This window comes from Jaculus jaculus, chromosome 1, assembly GCF_020740685.1.
Source record: "Jaculus jaculus isolate mJacJac1 chromosome 1, mJacJac1.mat.Y.cur, whole genome shotgun sequence".
NCBI classification, from domain to species: domain Eukaryota; kingdom Metazoa; phylum Chordata; class Mammalia; order Rodentia; family Dipodidae; genus Jaculus; species Jaculus jaculus.
In genome coordinates, this window is record NC_059102.1 from 24,281,144 (window position 1) to 24,302,514 (window position 21,371).

Here is a 21,371-nt window from a genome sequence, read left to right on the forward strand (position 1 = left end):
GTTTGATTTCCCAGGTTTGATTTCCCAGGACCAGCCAGATGCTCAAGGTGGCACATGCATCTGAAGTTCGTTTGCAGGGGCTAGAGACCCATTCTCTCTATCTGCCCCCCCTCACACTCTCATAAATAAATAAAATATTTTTTAAATCTTTCATTCTTTGAGAAACACCTACTATGGCAGAACCCCATGACAGGTAGCAGAGAGAAATGTTCCAGCACAAGAAGCCAGGTACAGTACACATGCCAATAATCCCAGCACTCAAGGCAGAGGCAGGAAGAATAGGCTACATGAGACCCTATTTCTTTTTTTCTTTTCTTTTCTTTTCTTTCTTTCTTTTTTTTTTCTTTAATCAAAGTATAGTTTCGCTCTAGCCCAGGTTGACCTGGAATACACTATGTAGTCTCAGGGTGGCCTCAAACTTACGGTGATCTTCCCACCTCTGCCTCCCAAATGCTGGGATTAAAGGTGTGGGCCACCATGCCTGGCCTGGAATGTGCCCTTTGAGAACCTATTTCAAAATAAAGAAAAAGGAAGAAAGTAGAAGAGACTCAAACCCTGGCCTCAGGGAGTTCTCAGTCCAACACATGGCCCACAAATATAAGAAACAATAAGGTAACTGTGTTTCTATAAATATGATGAACATTATAAAGAAACATGATATGTTAAAGGCACTGGAAGAAAGCCAGCCAATCGAATTCATGGGAACTGTTCCAAGTATCCCAGGGAGGAAATTACTGCACTTTTTCAGGTGAGCTGACAGCTGAGATTAGGAGAGCAGAAATAAAATTAAGGAAGAAGGAGGCATATTCAACAGATAGTTAGGAAGAAATCAGTGTTCTACTGAGGCCATGGCTTGTTTGGTAGGGTTCTCAAGAAGACAGGTCTTGAGATTTCTCAGGTGTGAAATGAGACAGCGAATCTGGATTCTGAGCTTTGATGGTCCCTGTGAGGCAGACTGCAATTGCAACTAGGTTCTCTAATAGCAGTGACATCCTGACAGGGTTAATTTCAGGAATTGTGGCAGAAAGCTGTGACCAAGATTACAGTAAAGTCAAGCATATATTTAAAAAATAATTATATTGTATAAGTCTGAGTTCCCAAACTGTCAGATAAAATTACTAGGATTTGCAAGGTACATATTTGTATTATCACATTGTATCATTTATTTTCTCTCCTTTGTACTTCTATGAAAATGACTTCAAGCATTAGGAAGAAGGAGGAATAGGAGTCTATGTTTATAGCTAGCAAACTCCAGCATAAATTTATAAAATAACATTTTGTATCAGAAATATCATAGTACATCTGAGAAAATGAGAAAGCCAACTATCATTATATCTTAAAGATGCTACAATGTCAGAAAAACAAATTTTGTTTCTTTATGCTATACGATATCCTAATATAACGTTGATACTCTAAGGTATCAATGTTGAGATGGGGTATGACTCTGGTAGGGTACTAGGATAGCAAACACAAGGCCATGGGTTCAATCCCCAGTTTGATAAAAAATTATATGTCTAAGATGTATACTAGGAATAGCAACTTCCAAACAAGTACCTTTTGGATAACATGGCATGAGATATAAATTCTGTTTCTTCCTTTGTTTCAGATGATGGATCTACTGAAATTTCTATAAGCCATCTTTTGGTCTTATGTAACCAGTATAATAAAAATCTATTAAATCCAACAGTAATCTTGAAGCTAACAGGAAGCCTACCTATAAACTACTTCCAAAATGTTTCAGTATTAGAATTTTACATTCAACTCCCCTACTACATGGAGGAGAAACTTTGTTTAATTAGTTCTCCTTCATAGGCTTTGGCATAACCTACATACATGATGGGGCCTACCTAAAGACAATGTGTTCTAAAATCAACTTCTTTCTCTTTGTCTTTTTTGCTTGTTATTTAAATGACCTTCCTCAATTTTAAGTAGTACAGGTATGTGCATTCTCCCTTGCAGACTACCAGAACCCCAAAATTTCAGTTTTACAAATTTCTTTGCACGCTATGTTAAAACATAATAAGACCTGTGGTCTCACAAAATATAGAAGACTAATAACATTACCTTAAAACAAAAACTCATACTGGGCTGGAAAGATGGTGGGCTGGAGAGATGGCTTAGTGGTTAAGGGGCTTGCCTGTGAAGCCTAAGGATCCATCCATGTTTGACTCTGCAGGTCCCACATAAGCCAGGCACATAAGGTGACGCGAGTGCACAAGTTCGCACATGCGCACAAGTTGGAGCATGTGTCTGGAGTTCGACTGCAGTGGGTGGAGGCCCTAACACATCAATTCTTTCTCTCTCCTCTCTCTCTCATAAAAAATTAAGTAAATATTTAAAAAACTTTATTTAGACAAAACCCCAAGCTAAGTGTAAGAAAACAGATGACAAAGACTTTCCTATTAATGACTTACAATTACTAAAATCTAGAAACATGCATCTTCTTTATGCAATTGCTTCTGCAACCCTTGAGTTGCTAATAAAGATGTCACTCTGCAATGGACAGATGCACTAAATAACTAATACAGTAAGTAATCTCAAAATCACAGAACTTGAAAGGAAGGGACCTGGTGAGTTTCTAACATAGCCTCTCATTTTACACAAGAAAACTGTAAGGAAGAGAGAAACATCATTAGGTCATAGACCTGATTTCTAGGAAATAGGAAAAAACTTAAATACTTGTAAGTGACAGAACCCAGGTCTGGTTTTCTAAATGGTATTCTTTCCATGTCTCCAAGTTTACAAAAACATTTTCTGTCTTAATCTACACAGAGATCAAAAAATAAATTCCTAATAGCTTAACCAGACAAACTATATAAGCAAACAAATTTATAAATTTTTTAAAATGTCAATCATACTAAGCATCCTCATCTCAAACATACTGTGCCACAACAAGCCATCCAGCCTAACAAAGATAGCATATTAAGCCTAAGCCTATTTTTATCATTTAAAAAACGAATTTTGATCTGGGGAGATGGCTAAGTGGTGAAGGTGCTTGCTTGCAAAGCTTAATGACCCAGTTTTGGTTCCCTAGTACCCACGTGAAGCCAGATGCACAATGTGGTGAATGCCTCTGGAGTTCATCTGCAGTGGCAAGAGGCCCTGGCATGCCCATTCTCTTTCCATCTCTCTGTGCTTGCAAATAAATAAAAATATTTTAGAACCAAGTTTAGAAAATACTAAAGAGACAAGACAAATAGGAAAAATGCAGCTCTACGGTGAATCAAAGAAAGAAGAATTATTCCACATTTTGCCTCACCGATGTTGGAACTGCAGTATGGAAAGACTCAACCTCATGAGCCCCAACTGTCAGGCTTTCTGCACCAACAGCTCCTCTCCTCTGCTGCTCCCTCCTCAACCTGCCTCCCCCAGTGACTACAAGCCACCTGGAGAGAGCTCCCCAAAACCTTCAGGGAACTTTAAATAAAGGTTTTATTCAACTTCCTCTCATCAATGAAAAAGGCAGAATAGTTGCCCTTACGAAAGGTTGTTTTACAAACTTCCTGTTTGGGGCTGGAGAGGTGGCTTAGCGGCTAAGGTGCTTGCCTGCAAAGCCAAAGGACCTAGGTTCAATTCCCCAGGACCCACATAGCCAGATGCACAAGATGGTGCATATGTCTGGAGTTTGATTGCAGTGGCTAGAGGCCTTGACACACCCATTCTCTTTCTCTTAAATAAATAATGAAATATTTTATAAATTTCCTGTGATGTGACTCCTCAGGGTTTATCAGCTTCCTGGAACAAAAGCTCTAAAGAGACAGCCAGACACTACTAAAGTTCTCAAAAGTGGAAGTCAACTGTGTCTCAGCACACCTAGACAGCATATTCTGAAGAAATGTGTTCTGCCTGAAGTATAAGTGTCTTCTCTACTTTTGCTTCAGAGCCCTCTTCATTAATCACTAAGTTTTACAGACAATTTCATACATACACATAATGTATTTTGATCATAACCCTCTCCCATTCAATCATCTTACCATTAAATAGGATGGAAAATGAATACAACAGCATGATCTTTTCCCTCCTCCTCAACAAACTGACCATGCCCGCTAACTCCCTAGTCTTTCTAAATATTTTTCTTTAACAAAGCCCTTGATTCTCTTTTATATCCTGCCAGATTATGTCTTATTTTTTTTGTTTGAAGGATTTCACTCTGTAGTCCAGGCTGACCTGAAACTCACTTGATAGCCCAGGCTAGCCTCAAACTCACTAGAATACCCACACCACAGCCTCCCAAGTGATAGTATTAAAGGTGTGTGCCACCAAGCCCAACAGTTTTCTGATTAAAAAAAAAAATGCTTTATTTATTTAATATGAGAGAAAGAGACCTGAGAGAGACAACTGGTGTACCAGGGCCTCGAGCCACTGCAAACGGACTCCAGATGCATGCACCACCTTGTGCATCTGACTTACGTAGGTCCTAGGGAATCAAACCTAGGTACACAGGCTTTGAAGGCAAACGCCTTAGCCACTAAGCAATCACTCCAGCCCTATTTGTGACTTTTAAAAATTTTATCCTGGACCACCTGAAATTTTTTTTTTTTTTAAATTTTTTATTTATTTATTTGAGAGCGACAGACACAGAGAGAAAGACAGATAGAGGGAGAGAGAGAATGGGCGCGCCAGGGCTTCCAGCCTCTGTAAACGACCTCCAGATGCGTGCGCCCCTTGTGCATCTGGCTAACGTGGGACCTGGGGAACCGAGCCTTGAACCGGGGTCCTTAGGCTTCACAGGCAAGCGCTTAACCGCTAAGCCATCTCTCCAGCCCCATGAAATTTGGAAAGAAAAACAAAAGCTTGCCCAAGACTAATTTTAGCATATGGTCACAGAGCCACAGGCACATGCTGCCGTCTCTCAAATTACCGCCCACTCTGTCACAAACCTCCCCATCTTAATGATTCCAGCGAGATTTCTTCAATGGCCTTTTCAGATTCTGTTCCTTCCAGCCGTACACAAAGCCAGGATATGATTTACTTTAAAAGGCCAATCCCCAGGGTGGAGGTAAGGAAACCTATTTTGTGTTGCTCCAGAACTGATAGCAGAGGAAAAACAAAATTCAGGCTCCCTGCCCTCCGGTTCCCTTTCTACGCCTCCCCAGCTTGCTACCTGTTGGCAGTGCTGGTGTTGCTGCTCCCACTGCTGTGTTTCTGCGCCCGGCTCAACCTCCGCGGGGGCTTTGAATGCTGTAGCCGGGGGCTCGGCATGGAGGGGAACGATGAGGCGTAGCCATGTTCACACTCTAAAGAGAGCAAGAGAGAGAGAAAAAAAAAAAAAAGATATAAGAATATAGGCACCCAAATTCAGGGATCCACAAATCCAAGGTCCTTAGTACATGCCTTTAATCCCAGCACTCAGTAGGGCCGGCAGGTGAGTTCAAAGTCAGCCTGGACTCATGACGAGAACCTGTCTCAAAGAACAAGGACAAAACTCCATCCCCAGACTTTGTCATTTCAGCGACATGTCCGGATAAAATCCACGGCCTGGAAAGTGTACCAATAACTCTTCTCAATCAAATAATTCCCCCCTCCTCTCCAAAACCCTTCTCCCCAAGAATTATTTTTGGTTAAACATCTTCATTTTTTAAGACCAGTTCCTATTCGCCTCAAGAGATTTCACTGGTTTAAAAATTCCTTTTCGCTTAACTAAAGTCATTCTTCACACTCCCCATTTTTGTGTGTCCTGAATATTCCAATCATCAAGTCTTAAAGGGACATTTTCTCTCCCGACAACTTGGGTCGCAGAGTTCCTAGTATTCATATCTCAAAATCCCAGTCTCTCCCGACTCTCCTTTGGTTTGCACCTCTAAAGGGGCCCATGTCACCACCCCTCAGATGCTCACAATGTGTGGCGCGCAGTCCATGGCACTCCAGCAGACATTTCCCTCCAGGACTCTGAAGGCCCCGCCTCCTGCACCGCCCCAGCTCAGGCCAGGCCTCGGTTGGGTAGAGGGGAAAGACCAGGTCGTAGGGCTGGCTCAGCCCGCAGCCCCGCCGGCCCAGCTCCCGGGTCCCTCCTCCAGACTTCGCTCCTTGCTCCCGCTCTCCTGCCCCACCTGCAGGCACACACAGACACGTGTGCACACACACACCCTACAGCCTGTTCCTCCTCGAGGCGGTCGCTCCTTGCTCCCAGCTCTCCTGCCCCACTTGCATGCACACTCACACACACGCACGCCTGCCCTCCTCACGTGCGTCTTCTCAAACGCCTCCACTTGCAAACTCACCTGCATAGGTGCGCGAACTTCCACGCGCGCGTGCACGCGCCTCCTGCCACAGACGCGCACACCTGCTCACAAGCGCACTCCTCCCGCGCGCTCACCTCCCTCCTGAGCGCACGCACTTACACATACATGCACACGCACGCGCATGCACTCCCGTTCTGAGCGCACGCACTTACACACACATGCACACGCACGCGCGTACACTCCCGTCCTGAGCGCACGCACTTACATACATACACAAGCACGCGCGTGCACCACCCGTCCTGAGCGCACGCACTTACACACACATGCACACGCACGCGCGTGCACCACCCGTCCTGAGCGCACGCACTTACACACACACGCGCGCGCGCGCACACACACACAAATGCGCACCTCCCTCACCAGCCGCGCCGCACTGAGCGGGAGCCCGTGGGCTCGGGCAGCGGCGTCTCGCCGTTACCTCGCTCCCGGCGCTCCAAAAACTCAGCAGCCTCCAGCAGCCGCTGCACGTTGATCATCCGCACCCGCTCCATGGGCGCCGCGGGTGGTCACCGGGCCGCTCGGCGTTCCCGCCCCTGGCCGACAGGAGGCGCCACACACGGCTTACAGTCCCACGTCCCCCAGAACACGTGCGGCGCGCGGGCGGGCGGGCCAGCCCGGCCGCGGCTCGGCGCGCTCTCCGCCGTCCCAGCCGTGCCCGCCGCGCCCGCCGCGCAGCGCCGCCGACAGCCCGCGCGCCGTTTGTTTACCTCGCCCCGCGAGCACGGGGGTGGGGCGGGAACAGCGTGGAGGCCCGCCCCCTCCTGCTGCCCCCTGGGAAATGTAGTCCCTCCCCTGGCCACTGAACGCCGGGAGCCCAAGTACGGCCGCCGCTTCAATGCGCCTGCGCCTGCAGGATTCCGCGAAGGCCTTTGGGAGATGTAGTCTCGCGTTGTGCTTTCGTCTCTCTCCCTCCATCGAGGCAAAGAATAAGAAGTTGCCAGGGTTTTGCTTCTGAAGAAAGGATTTGATTTGAGCTGTGCTCATTCCCAAGACAGCTCATTTCACAGGGGATATTCAGGGAATGGAGCATTCATTATCTGAACTGCCATGTTCCAGTCTCTATTTATTACTTTCTCATATAACTTCAGTGCCCCAGTCTTCTCTAAGAAAGTTAATACATCTGTAAGGGACAGCATGCATATAAACACTTGAAAAGGAAAAAAAAATCACTCTTTAGAAATCAGGATCATTTAATGAGAGCCAGAAAAGACTTCAATGAGGCCCTCCTCTGCCCTCAGCTCAAACAATGACAAGTTTTTCTAACCTTTTCCTTTTTTAATATTTATTTGTGTCGGTGTGTGTGTGTGTGCACACGAGCGCGGGAGGAGTGCTGTTGTGAGAAAGAGAAAGAGAGAGGGAGTGTGTGCTGTGTGTGTGTGTGTGTGTGTGTGTGTGTGTGTAAACAAACTCCACATACATGTGATACCTGGTGCATCTGTCATTACATGGGTACTAGGGAATGGAACCCAAGTCGTCAGGCATTGCAACAAGCACCTTAACCACTGAGCCCTCTCTCCAGCCCTAACCTTTGTGCTCTTTTTAAAATGTATCCTTCCTCAGCCCTTCATTACTGTGTTTAGATGACAGGAAACCTGTTATAGTGCTACAAAGAAGGTACATAAAGATTTGGTCCTGGTATTATACAGAACTCAGTTCAAATCTGGTCTATGGCTGTTTAGACTCTTCAATCCTAATTTTCTTCATATATCACAGATACAGTTCTTCCATTTATCCATAATTTTGAGAGCCTGCAATGTCCAAGACACTGAACCAGACTTTATATGTACAGTGGGTGAAAGAAACAGACCTATCTCTGGACCTTGGTCTCACAGAATATATATACTTGGTAGGATTTGTGAAGATTGAACAATACCAATGCTCAGAACATATTTGGCACTCAATAAATGTAAGCTATGAGGATAATTGCTTCCTTCCATACTCTCTCCTATGCAGGTAACTCACGATAGTAGCTCTAGAAACCAGGGACCACCTTCAAAAGCAGCCCCTGGTTCATCACCACTCTATCAGTACTCAAAGTGCAGACCAAAGTTTCCTAACTATGGCATTCTTGCCATTTGGGTTGTGATAATTCTTCTTTGGAGTAAAGATTCCATTCCGGGTATTGTTTGCTGGTTAGCAGAATCCCTGGCCTCTATGCACTAGATGCCAGTAGCACACACCACCTCTCAGGCATGGCAACCAAAAATGCCTCCAGACATTGCCACATGTCTCATGAGACACAAAATCACCTCCAGTAGACAACAACTACCTAGGGAGAGGAAGGATGTGAAGGCAGGAACTGCTGGATGCTCATTAAAGAGCACACCGCCCAAGACAAAATTGTAATGTGTGTGGTTCTCCAGTGTGAGCTTTGTATATGAAAACGTTATGTCACAATGACACACAAAATGCATATCTGTTCTCGCAACCTGCACACCACAGGTTGGATACTCTTGAGAGCAAGCTGGGAACTGTGTAAACATACCCATAACTTCTCCCCACTCTGATTATTTTAAACTGCTGGTAGATATCCAAAATAACAGGAAGCTCGTGGTGAGGGGAGAATTTGCCTTCCCTATGGTTATGTCGTTGGCTACTGCAGAAATACTACCTTGAGGTGGGTAACTTACCCTCTCAAAAATGTGATGGGTTTTGTGCTGCATTTTAACAGCTCTTCCCTCTCCCTCTTACTTCCCCCACCTTCAGATGTACAAGACCTCCAATGAGGTCACAAGCTGCAGAATTCTGCCAGCCCTTTTAACATATTACACTTGGCACAACATTTAAGAAACAGATGTCCCATCAATTTTAGAGAGACCTAAAGTAAGAGGTATTCACAAGCCACAGGAGGATTTTTTTTTTTCTAAAGACTTTGAAAAAGAGACTGCTTTTTCAGCTGGTGGCTAGGTCATTTCAGATTTAGAGTTTTCCAATGTGTGGAGGTAATAACTACCCTCTATCCTCAACCAGAAATGTGTTAGGGTAGGAATGGGAAGACATTATTTAAAAGAAAATACCATTCTCTCAGAATACCTGCTTATTAAGGACAGAAATTATGAAATTGAACATTAGTTTCTACCACGTGTAGCACCCCTGTTAAGCTTTAGATTCCAAATTTCACAGGGCTACCAGGGAACTTTGAAGAGACAATTTCATGGCAAATAAAAGTGTACTTGATCAACTGTAGGTAAACTTGTATGACATACAATCAAGGAAAGCTGTACAGAGGCTGGAGAGATGGCTTAGCAGTTAAGGCACTAGCCTGCAAAGCCTAAAGACCAGGGTTCAGTTCCCCAGTATCCACATAAAGCCAGATGCACAAAGAGGTGCATGCATCTGGAGTTCATCTGCAGTGGCTGGAGGTTTTGGTGCACCCATTCTCTCTGTCTGTCAATCTTCTCTCTATCTCTCTCTGCTTACAAATAAATAAATAAATAAATGACATTGAAAAAAGAAAAGCAGTATAACCAGAAAATATCCATGAATTCACGATGGCTTTAATTCCATACAGCAGACACAGAAGCAGGACAGGCTAGGAAAGGAAGGCTAGATATGTGTGTGAGGCCTGTGCCTGGCCTGTGACAGCTGACTCATGTGAACTGGCCCTGAGCTGTGGCCAAGAGGCAGATGAGGAGATGTAAAGTAGCACAGGAGTCACCAAGAAGGCCACCTGTACATTGTGAAGAACAGAGGCAGTGCTGACAAGGGCTGGTTCACATGCAGGCATCCTCGGCCTTGTCTAGCGCTTGAGGCGGCGGCTACCCACACTCGACCCCTCAGCTCAGCCCCAGCTTGGGGGAACCCAGAGGTAGCCATGGCTTTGCTTTTGCTCAGATGAAGGCAGCCTGCACTACAAACATAGCCAGGCAAACAGGAAAAGCAAGGCTTCCAAGATCTGCAGAACCAGGATCGTCTACCCACAGTGTCTAGTTCCATCATCTCCCTAAAGCATTTCTCTGGGTTGAAGGAGCCTCCAGAGCCATATCCCCCTACCCCAAATCCCCCCATCCTCCCCATCCTGTCTCGTGTGCTTGCCCAACACCACACCTTACCACAATCAAGCCCAAATGGGGACAATCTGCTTTCTGAAGAAATAGGCACAGCTCTCCATTCTTAGGATCTTTCCCACACCCTCACTTCCCAGCACAGTTTCCTAGGGGAAAATCTCCAAGTGTTTATTGCAAATTCGAAAATGGAGGCTGAAGTGTTACATATTTCCTACATACAAGAGACATGGAGAGAGGGGAACAGCCCATGCAGTTAAGTTGCAAATCCAAAGTCACTGTGTTGGTGACAACTGTGTGCTTAGGAGACCTTTCCTGAACTTGCAGAGTGCTTACCCATTTCTGCCTGTTTTCAGCAACAATCTCTCTAAAGCTTTCAAACCATCAAGGCTGGGACAGAGGAGGTTAAGCTCTGAAGTCCTAGATGACAAATGCCTTAACACTTGCCTATCTTTCCACCCCCCCCCCATTCCAAAAATGACGACCACAGCCAGCTTCCCTCCTTTTCCCCCAGGGCCCAGAAACGTGAAGAAGCAGCAGAAAACCTTGGCTCTGCCCAGTGAGTCAGCCTTGCCTAACTTCATGCGTAAGCTCTCCTCGAGTCAGAGGCAGGCAGCTCCGAGCTGCGGAGCTGTGTGCAGCTGAGATAAATTTGGGTCTAAAGAGATGACGTAATGCTAAACCCGAGAGGTGGCTGCCGCCTCCCAGGGCTCCGGTCGCCAGGGCTGCCGGCTGACTTCCCAACCACATGGAAACGCACCAAGCGACCCAGGTGCCCAAGCTGGGGAGAAAGGAAAAGAGAGGACACGGAGTGGGGAGGATACAGCGGCAGGGGAGGCGGTGGTTAAACCGAGATCGCTGAATCTGGAAGTTTGTTGTTTTTTAACTCCAGTTTTTCTGGTGAGATCAGACCACTGGCAACGGCTCAAACAGCTGCACTTGACTTCCATCCTGACCCATCTCTTCTCTCAGCAAAGGGCTTTTTACATTTTATTAAATGGCCCTTATTACAGCAGCCTATTTCAGTGATTATAATGGATGTATTAATCTCTCAAATGCCCTCTTCCTTCTTTTTGCACAAACTTGGATCCAAGGAGAAGTCTGCATTGCAGGACTCAGTTAATATGCACATCTAAGTGGCTTGCTTACCCTAAAGTACACAGCGGGTGGGGGCGGGCATGCTTGGGGGGCACTGTGAAATTCAAAAGGACTTCGCTACAACACTGCCAAACGAACAGTCGCCCAAAGAACGTTTCATCGTTTACTGTCATGGAAACTTATATCTCAATCCAAGTCTCCATTTTTTTACATTTGAAAAACATGGATATTCATGATGCCAAAAGCCACACAGCTGACAATCAAACTGATAGTGAGGGGCCGGGACCCAGGCCTCAAGCTCTGTGTTCCATTCTCGTCTCCATAATTCTTTCTTTGGTTGATTCATGTTTAAAGGAGGGAAAAAAACCAAACTAACTAAAGTGGGGTAAGTTTTCTGATCTTTTAAAGTCTATGGGGTTCCAGTCCTTTAAATATCACTATCAAGTTACACTCCAAAAGGGCAGGAAAGCTGCCTTGGTTTTCTGTTCAAGAGTCATTCTCTCCTTAGCAAAGGTTGTCCTTTCCTTTCCTGAGGTTGATGACCACGAGCCCCAACCTCACAATCATTTTAATTAAACGACCCCCGCCCCACACACACAGTCTTTGCTGTGACATAGCCGCCTTCCTTAGAAAGGCCTCAGGAGTCTTTTTTCTCCAAGGGCATCTCATCGTTGTTGCTGGTGTCACATAGTAACCTCCTGTGACTTGTGTGTGTCCTCTTCTGTGCTGGGACAGTTCATGACTTCCAGCCATATCTGATATATTACCACCTGGTCAACCAGGGGATGTTACTCTTTGAAGCAGAGTTCAATTCTAAACATTAACATTTTTAGAAGTTTTTTTCATCTATATTCAAAAGCGAGAATATATGAGGCTATATGAGGCTCCGTATGTAGTTAGGTGGTTAAAGCTTGCCCAGCATTCAGTGCCCAGTATCACAGAAGTAAATATTTGTTTTGTTTGAGACATGGTCTCATGTAATCCAGACTGGCCTCAAACTCACCATGTAGCTGAGAATGACCTTGAAGTCCCTGATCCTCCTGCCTCTACCTCCTAAGTGCTGAGATTACCATGTTCAGCTTTCTTTTTTTTTCTTTTCTTTTGTTTTGGTGGCAGGGGGGGAGGAAAGGTTGCATTTATCAGGTTTTGGTAATGTAATAGTCTATTCTTTCAAAGTTAGCTTGTAAAGCTTTAAAAATAAAATAAAAATACTGCCAGAAGGGGAGGTCATGAGCCTTAGAGGTATAAAGCCTGCTCTTGTCTGGATAAATGCATATATTATTCTCACCAAATTGCCCTGAAAGCACTACACTTAATGTTTGTATTCATATATTAATGCTACTCTCACTTTTGGTTAGAGAAGCTTCTCTTTTCAGATGGTGATGACCACTGGGATGGCCCAAAAGGCAACATAGTGCTGAGAAGAAGGGATGGAGGAGTGTCCAGCACTGAAACATCTCTATCATACCCTCCAAGGCTCAGGGTTCATTGTGGAAGAGGTGGTGGAAAGAATGTAAGAGCCAAAGGACATGCAACTGTCTGGACAGAAATTGGCGTCAATATCCATGACCTCGTAGTGCCTAGCAATACCCACACAAGACCCTCACAATAGGAGAAACAATGATGACATCAAATTAAAGGAGAGACTAATGGAAAGAGGGAGGGGATATGATGGAGAGCAGAGTTATGAATGGGAAAGTGGGGGAAGTGAGGGAAATATCATGGTTTGTTGTCTGTAAGTATAGAATGCCAATAAATATATACATTTATACATTTTTTTTTAAAAGACTGTCAGAAAGCCGGGCATGGTGGTGCACGCCTTTAATCCCAGCACTCGGGAGGCAGAGGTAGGAGGATCGCCGAGAGTTCGAGGCCGCCCTGAGACTACATAGTGAATTCCAGGTCAGCCTGAGCCAGAGTGAGACCCTACCTCGAAAAACAAAACAAAACAAAACAAACAAACAAAAAAGACTGTCAGAGCTCCCTCCCACCCCATTCTAAAATGATGCTCATTGTTTTTGCCATAGCCCTGGACCACCCTCCCTTTCCTGACACCAGGTAGGCTAGAATGGCCCTGTTCCCACCCTGTTTTAGGAAACTTTTCCCCAGGGAGATGCAGACACATGTCTTCACCCCAAATAGGGCTCAGATGGCAGACCAAAGTACAGTTACACCAATGCCAGAGTTTGTTGAACCAATGAGTTTATGGGTGGGAGTCACTTACAGAACCTAAAGAGAGGTTACTTATATGAACCTGGGGTCCCCAAAGCAGCCATTCTGATGGAGATTCCTGTGTCAAAACTGCTCCTTGGATGCTCCTCCCTCAGCCTCAGGGTGAGGGCTAACTTACAGAATATTAGCACCCCAGAGCAGCAGCACCACAGACAAGTCTCATTCCACCTGAATGACAACTCCCTGTGGCCGCTTCTAGATGATCCTTGTCCCTGTCCAGGAGTGTGAGACCACAGAGCAGCCCCTCAGCGGCACTCAATAGCTCCTCCCTCAGCCTGGGGGTGAGGGCTTACTTACAGAGCATGAGACCCCCAACAACACTATAGTGGGGCTCACTCTACTGCGATGACCCTCACGGATGCTCCTCCCTCAGCCTGGGGGTGAGGGCTTACTTACAGAGCACGGAGACTCAGAGACACCACCTCAGTGGAGCTCACTGGAGCTCACTGTTCTGGAGCTTTTCCTCTCTCTGTACTCTATCTCTGCCCCTCACGTCACAGGATCTTGTGTGTCACTGTACACAGCTAGTACAGGGGGCGCCTAAATCTCAGGTGTGTGTGTGGGGGGTCTGAAGACCCTCCTCACACCATCTCTTGTGAGTTGACCCAGCTGCCTTTGATAAAGCTGGCAACAGTTGTTTACATCTTGTAATGCGGAGGAAATTTGCCATACAGCACACCCCTCGGCATCACCACCCCTTTCCAGGTGGCACAGGCTGATGAAGGACCCAGGCAGGCCTGGAGGCACTGTGTCGCGCAGCAGCCCCCACTACCTTGGGTGTAAGTGCTTCGGGCACAGAGTTTATATTAAAAAACATAGGCTTTTTCCTGTCTGAAGACATGTGTGATCTCATCCTCTCTTCCCTTTCTAGCCTTGATTTGAGCATGCTGGGAGTCTCCAGAGAGCCTCAGACAAAATAAGCACATTTGCCCACTCACGGCCATGCAGCTGGAACCCATTCCACGCGCTGTGCTGCTCCTGTCGCCAGTGTATTTAGTCCTCAGGGCAACTCTGAGATGCCTGCTTTAGAGAAAGGCCCAGAAAAGGTAAGACATTTGCCCAAGGTCACACAGGCAGAGAACGGATTCAGTACCCGGATCTTGACTCTTGGACCTCCACGGCATACACCAGCTTTTGTTCAATCGGATATGGCCAGACTAAATTCATTGGGTCAGTGATCTCAATCAAAGGCAATCTTGTTCCTCCAGGTGGCTTTGGAAATATGGAGGAATGTTATTCTGATCAGGGGTTCTGGTGGACATTTAGTGGGTGGGAACCAAAGATATTGAATCCTGCCGCATTCCAGATTAACCTGCCCCACTGTCTGACCAACAGTCTTGCTTTTCACTTTTTTTTGTTGTTGCTGTTGCTTGGTCTAGGGTATTTTTAAGAGACAAGGTCTCCCTGTGAAGCCTGGCCTTGCCTGAAACTTGCTATGCATCCCATGCTATCCTCAAACTCATGTTCCTCCTGCCTTAGCCTCCCCAGGACTGGGATTACAAGTATGTACCACCATGCCCAGCGCAACAGGACTCTTGCTCAGAAGTGCTAGATCAGAAAGTCAAAAACAGAAAATTCAGCATTTATTCAATGAATATGCTGGGCCCTAATGAACCAAACCACATCTAGGCCCTGTCCGCAAGGCTCCTATATTCTAGCCACACAGTCTCATGATAATCAAGTAAAATAACTATAAACTAGGCTAAGGATTAAATGATAAGAGGTGAGATAGCTTGAGGTGGGAATGAGTATCAAGGAAGAGCACAAAGACTGTGTAGAACATCTCAAACTTTAAGGTGCACACCCATCCTCTGGGAACAGTGGGGAATACAGAATCTGATTTAGCAGCTTTGGGGTGAGGCCTGGGAGCCTCATCTGCAGCAAGCTGCCCATCCTGGGACTGAGCTCATTTGGAAGCAGTAAGAATGAAGGCCACAGCAGCATCTGAGCGAGACAGGAAGAACTTTAAACCAGTGAGTGATAGGAAGAACCCAGTGATGTTTAAGATCACTCCAATTTCCTAGAGGTCCTCTGGGGAGAGGAGGAGGCTGGGCCTTCCTTATTTGACGGGAACCAGCTGGCCCACGCTGTCAAGCTCACCTCTTCAGTTCACATTGCCTCTCTCCTCTGCCTGCTCTGCAGAAGCCAGAAGCCCGTGATGCCAAGCTCAGGACAGCCCAGTTGCCCTACAAGCTGAGACGCCCCAGGAAGCCTCTAGTAGCCTGACAGGGTGTGGAGACACAGCCCTGACAACCTGCCTGCAGAGCCTTGGGAACCCTACTGGTCGGGTGAGTTCCCCAGGGGCTGCTGGGCAAGGTGGCACAGAACAGGCAAGCAAAAACATCTTGGACCATCACCCACCAGGGAAGGGCTTCAGTGTCAATGCCCTGTGTCTGTGCCCTAGGATAAGCAGGGAGCAAAGTAGCCCTAGGGAGATGTCCCCAGGACCCCCTCATCCTGGACCTCAAGCTTTCCAGTTTTCATGTTTTGCCTGGTACTAACTTCAACCTCCCTGAGGCCTCTCCCGAATCCCTAAAGAAGAAGGTGGGCTTGAGTTTCAGCTCCACTCTTGGCAGCATGTAGCCTTGGGAAAGTGAGCCAGCCTTGCTCAGGCTGAAGCTTTCGGCATCTATAAAATGAGGGTAATTATAGCACGCACCTATTGGATGTTTGTGAGGATTTAATATAGAGCACTTAGCATTGTGCTGGCACATAGTAAATGCCCAGTAAAAGGGACCATTATCACTATTCCTTTGGAAAACAGAGAGGAGATTGCACTTGTCAGCAGCCCTCTTGGGGACAGGTTATCAGACTCCCGGGAGACAGACTAGAATTGTTTATTGGTTTCTATTTGGCTAATATTTTAACTGGATACACACCTGAACTGGAGAGCTTACGTGCTGCATGTCTGGCACCAAGCACGAGACTTGGCTCCTGGCACGCTCCAGAAACTGCCTGTTGCATTAAGATAAAGTTTACAGCTGGCAGAAAGAATGAAGGAAAGTTATGTGCAAAGCGCCAGCGTATAAGAGGCCAAGAAATATGGCAGGGATGGTCAGGCTGTTGTGGGAGGGGGACATAAGGAACCCAACTATAGCTCTGGGTTCTGTAGCAATCAAGACAAGGACTCTTCTGGCTCCTGCTTGCCATCTATGGCCAGAAATAGCCCTGCTTGGGCCTGCTCTCCTCTTTAACAAGTGTCTTAAACCACTGAGCCATCTCTCCAACCCTTGCCCTCCTCTTTAAAAAAATCACATGCCTAGTCCCAAACCATCATCACTCCAGGTCCTAATGGCACTAAATATACAGAGGAAAACATTTCAAAAAGGAAGTAATACAAATTCCCCCTTTTAGCTTAGGTTTGGCTCCTCCAATCTCCTTCTCCCTTGGGAAGGTGTGTTTTTCTTCCTAAACTTTTGCTGTGCTTAAATTTTATTAGCAGACACAGGAGCTGTAAGATCTAGGTATGTGGCCAAGAGCGTGCTGTATTGGTGAGTATGGGCCAGTGGACTGGTTAGTAACACTAGTAAGGACCATCCTCCAAGTGAAAAAGAGCCCCATCTCTAAGGAACTGAAAGTGGATGTATTTATTGACAAACAGCTCCTGCAGTTTTCAATTTTATTTTTTTATTTATGACAGAGAGAGAGAGAGAGAGAGAGAGAGAGAGAGAGAGAGGGAGAGAGAATGAATGAATGGGTGCACTAGAGCCTCTAGCTACTACAAATGAAATCAAGATGAATGTGCCACCATGTGCATCTGACTTATGTAGGTACTGGGGAATTGAACCTAGTTCCTTAGGCTTCACAGACAAGCACCTTAACTGCTAAGCCATCTCTCCAGCCCTCGGGCAGTTTTTTTTTTTTTTTTTTAAGTAAGGTCTGTTGATTTCATAAGGACAAACACAAGATGCAAAGCATTTCAGACGTTGGGTTGGAGGTAAGGAATAGGTGCAGCAAGAGAAAATAACTATTCCTTTTAGAAGCCTGAGATAGGTTTTTATTCTGTTGGTAATGTTGGTTAGATTCAAAGACACAAATTCCAAGTCAAATATCTCTGTTGGAATTCATTTAAATGACTGGATTTCCAAGTCCTGGCACTATGAGAGGACATACTCTATGAGGGCAGCCACTATACTGTCCACACTTGGACCATGCCTAACATAACTCAAATACGAGTTCCTTAAATATCAGTCTAACAAATAAACGCATGAGCAAATGCACAGAACCCATCTAGGGGGATTTACTCCTCACAACATAATTCTGTATCCATCAAGGATCTGAGTTCAGATGCCAGCTCCCACGTGAAAGCCAGGCGTGGCAGCTCATGCTTGCCATCCCAGCACCAGGGAGGCAGAGACAACAGGACACCAAGGTTAGCAAATCAGTGAGCGCCAGGTTCAGTGAGAGACCCTGTCTCAAAAAATAAGGCAGACAATGGAGTGGAACACCTGATATTCCACTCCGGCCACCATAAGCAAGCTCTGCAACAAGGTGAGCATGTAGGCCACGCCCCCCCTCCACACACACAAGCAAAAAAATAAATAAATAAAATGCAATAAGATGCGGCAAATGAAGATACTCTGCATTACACATGTACACCTACAAATACAAATATATACACACATATATAACACAGACACACACAAGTTTTTCTAGTCTAAAACAAACAAACAAAAAAACTTCAAAGGGATTCTTTTTACATATATTTCCTGGAGATTTGTTGCTCAAAGAAAGGGTCACTTGAACTTTCAAAATGTTTCACAAGTAAGGGGCCCCATACAGCATCCTGCCAAGACGAGGAAGCAAAGACAGGGCCGGAGGAATCGAGTCAGCAGCTGACAACTTTAACACCTCTGGCCACAAGACCCAGGGACGCTGATATCAGACAGTTTCTATAAGGTTACGCAGAAAGACCAGAGAGCAAGCATCTGTCTCTGGGGAACTTAAATCACCCTCCGTCACTCTCTCTCCTCTCCTTCTCTCTTTCGTCCCCTGTTGTGACCCTAGAACTCCCTATCCCCTTGGGGACACTTGAATTTTCCCCCTCTTCAGTTAAGGTTTGGAGTGACTAGCCTATCATGGCCACCAATGTTCCCTCCATTTATATATTTAAAAGAATATGTTTCTAAGTATGGCGAATTCAAATTAGCTTCATTTTGAAAGAATATTGAGATGTTGCAATGACCTCTGCAATAACCGGACACACCCTAGGATCAGTAAACCAGGCTAGAGAACTGCTGATTTCATGAGCACCTGACCTGTGAAACAAAGCCATTTGGGGCTCTCTATGTGGCCCACTCTCATCAGGCTGGAGGGAACACAGCACAGGAGGATCTCGTTCTACCTCCCTGTGCCACCTGGGGCAAGCCACTGTCCCTCTCCAGTTCTGTCTCCCAAGCCTGTGTAGCAGGGATGATGGATGCTCTGGCATCTTTGGGGCTTTTTCTGGCCCTGACACTGTTTTGCCACCTACCTTCTTTAAACACAAAACCCAAAATGGAAGAGAAGGATGATACAAACAGCTAGTAGACTGACTGCCTTAAATCTCCTTCATTCCTGCCTGGAAAATCATCTGCTTCATTTTGCAGAAAGATCCCCATTTTCAGTGGGTTGTTGCTTTTCTTTCTTTTTTTTTTTTTTTTAACTTCTCTTTCCTTCTCTCCTTTTCAAAACAAAACAAAACAAAACAAAAAACTCCGAAGCCACAAAACCACAGTTCACCTCCCCAAAACAGGTCACTTGGAAGCCAGAGCTGTCTGGGATAGGTGTGTCAGGCCTGACGTGCTGGTGGTATAGAAGGAAAGACCAAGCCAGGGCAAACATGTGCTTCTCCTCCAGAAACCCAGTTTAAATCAATATTTATCCAACTGTATTTATAGAAAGTGGTGGTGGTAGGAGGAGGGGTAGGGTGGAGAGGCAGGGGGATCTAAAACAGAGCAAGCCACAATGACTGATGCAAATCTCTGTGGCCAATTGGTTTCTTCAGGGCTGGGCTTTTCTTTTCTTTTCTTTTCCTTTTTTTTTTTTTTTTAAATTTAAGGCAAAAGACCCAGCTTTTGATGAACCTGCTGTTGGCCTTAGTACCATAGCAACAGTCCCAAGTCCTCTAACATGCCCAGAGGACAGACTTGGAAAAGACAGCAGGGGGGTGGTGGTGTTTCCTAGGAGCCCTAAACTTGAATTAGGGCCAGGAGTGTTAAACAACCCTGAGAAATAAAAAGCGCTTTCTGATTGGCTACCGTGCCTTGAGTCCCAGTTTTCTAAACAAGGTATGTGCAGGAAGACTTTGGACAATCAACAGGGTGTTCCCAATACCAACTTTGCTTCACATTGCTGGGTGACCTTAAGCAAGTCGTTTCACCTGTCTGGACTTCATTCCTTGGCTGTAAAGCAAGTACACGTGTATATGGCTAGGGTATGTGCGCTCTGGACCTAGAGGCCTAGGTGACAAGCTCAGCTCTGCCCACTTACTAGTCATGTGACCTCTGGGAAAGTTACCCAGCATCCCTACTCCTCAATGCCTACCCTCTGTAAAATGGGGGTAATAAAATTGCATGTGTCATAGGGTTGTTGTGAAGAATGAAGGGGATAAGGCACGTTTAGCCTCATACTTATACACGAGAAGTGCTGAATAGATGGTAGTCAGTATGAATATTATGCAACGCAACTAGTTCTTGGGATTGCATGCTGGCGCCTTGTTTATTTCCCTTAGTTTCACCTCTCATCTTTTGCTCAGCCATCCCCAAATGAAGACCCTCATTCCTGGGAAGGTGGCTGAATTAGACAGATGTGCAAAGTAACTACAGTTTTGCCTGTTTACCCCCAAAGGAGGCTCAGCAGCTCGATCCTCATCTCCTCAGAGCCCCTTCACAGGCTATGCAGTTGCTGGGGGCTCTGGCACTTGGAAAGACAAAGTGATTTTCTCAAAAGTCTACCTCTAGTATTTACTAGTGAGGTAGATCTCACATGTAAATCTGGAAAAAAGAGTTGAATGCAAGAACACAATTTATAGGGACCTGATTTAACACAGATCTTCACACTACTCTCCTAAAAAAAAAAAAAAAAAAAAAACCCACGGTGCATAAAAAGTGATCACATCGAAAGCACACGCCTTTAATCCCAGCACTTGGGAGGCAGAGGTAGGAGGATCACTGAGAGTTCAAGGCCACCCTGAGAGTACAGAGTGAAATCCAGGTCAGCCTGAGCTAGAGTGAGACCCTACCTCAAAAAACCAAAAATTAAAGTGATCATATCAAGTTGATGCTCAGTGCACATCTGTGGAATGAACAGATTCATCATAAAATGACTCCTATGCAGAAAGGTGACCTGTTTGAACATGAGTGCCACCAATGCCCTCCACGCCAATGCGTGACACCCTAGTCCCCTACTTTCTAACTCAGTAACTTATTCATTCTTAACGTTACAATTTGACTTTAGAATGCAATTTCAGCTTTTCAGGAGTGACCCATCACCCTCTTGCAGACTGTTGTCTGACCACCCAAGGGCAATCAGAAATAAGTACTTCTAGGTCTTCCTCCAAGTCTTCAGAAAGCCTGTCATGTCTCCTCCATAGCCAAGAAATGGCAAATGCAAGTAATCACAAAATATACATGATAGGCCTAATGTTTGCCAGTATACTCCAGGTGTAACAGGTGACAGATTCCGAAATGCTGTAGGTGATATGTTCCCTAAAATACTGATAATCTCCCTGCACGGATATAGCCAATGCATAGGAACTACACAGCACCGACTGTGGAAGTTAAAGAAGTTACTACTTATTGAACATGTATTTTTT

At 45.7% G+C, this 21,371-nt stretch overlaps 1 protein-coding gene across 3 annotated transcripts in view; it reads right to left on the reverse strand.

Annotated features, from left to right (window-relative positions):
• Positions 1 to 21,371, reverse strand: part of Mxi1 (MAX interactor 1, dimerization protein) — an 83,981-nt gene that overhangs the window by 57,562 nt on the left and 5,048 nt on the right. Inside the window, exons 1-2 of one of the 3 annotated variants that reach the window (XM_004659355.2) lie at positions 6,661 to 6,805; positions 5,105 to 5,237 (exon numbers count right to left, since the gene is read on the reverse strand). In XM_004659355.2, coding sequence (XP_004659412.1) covers positions 5,105 to 5,237; positions 6,661 to 6,733 — 206 coding nt within the window. In that variant the 5' untranslated portion in view covers positions 6,734 to 6,805. Of the gene's footprint in view, positions 1 to 5,104; positions 5,238 to 5,837; positions 5,923 to 6,660; positions 6,806 to 21,371 lie in introns of those variants that run through there. The other 2 variants (XM_045140538.1, XM_045140530.1) reach the window with 2 other exon arrangements.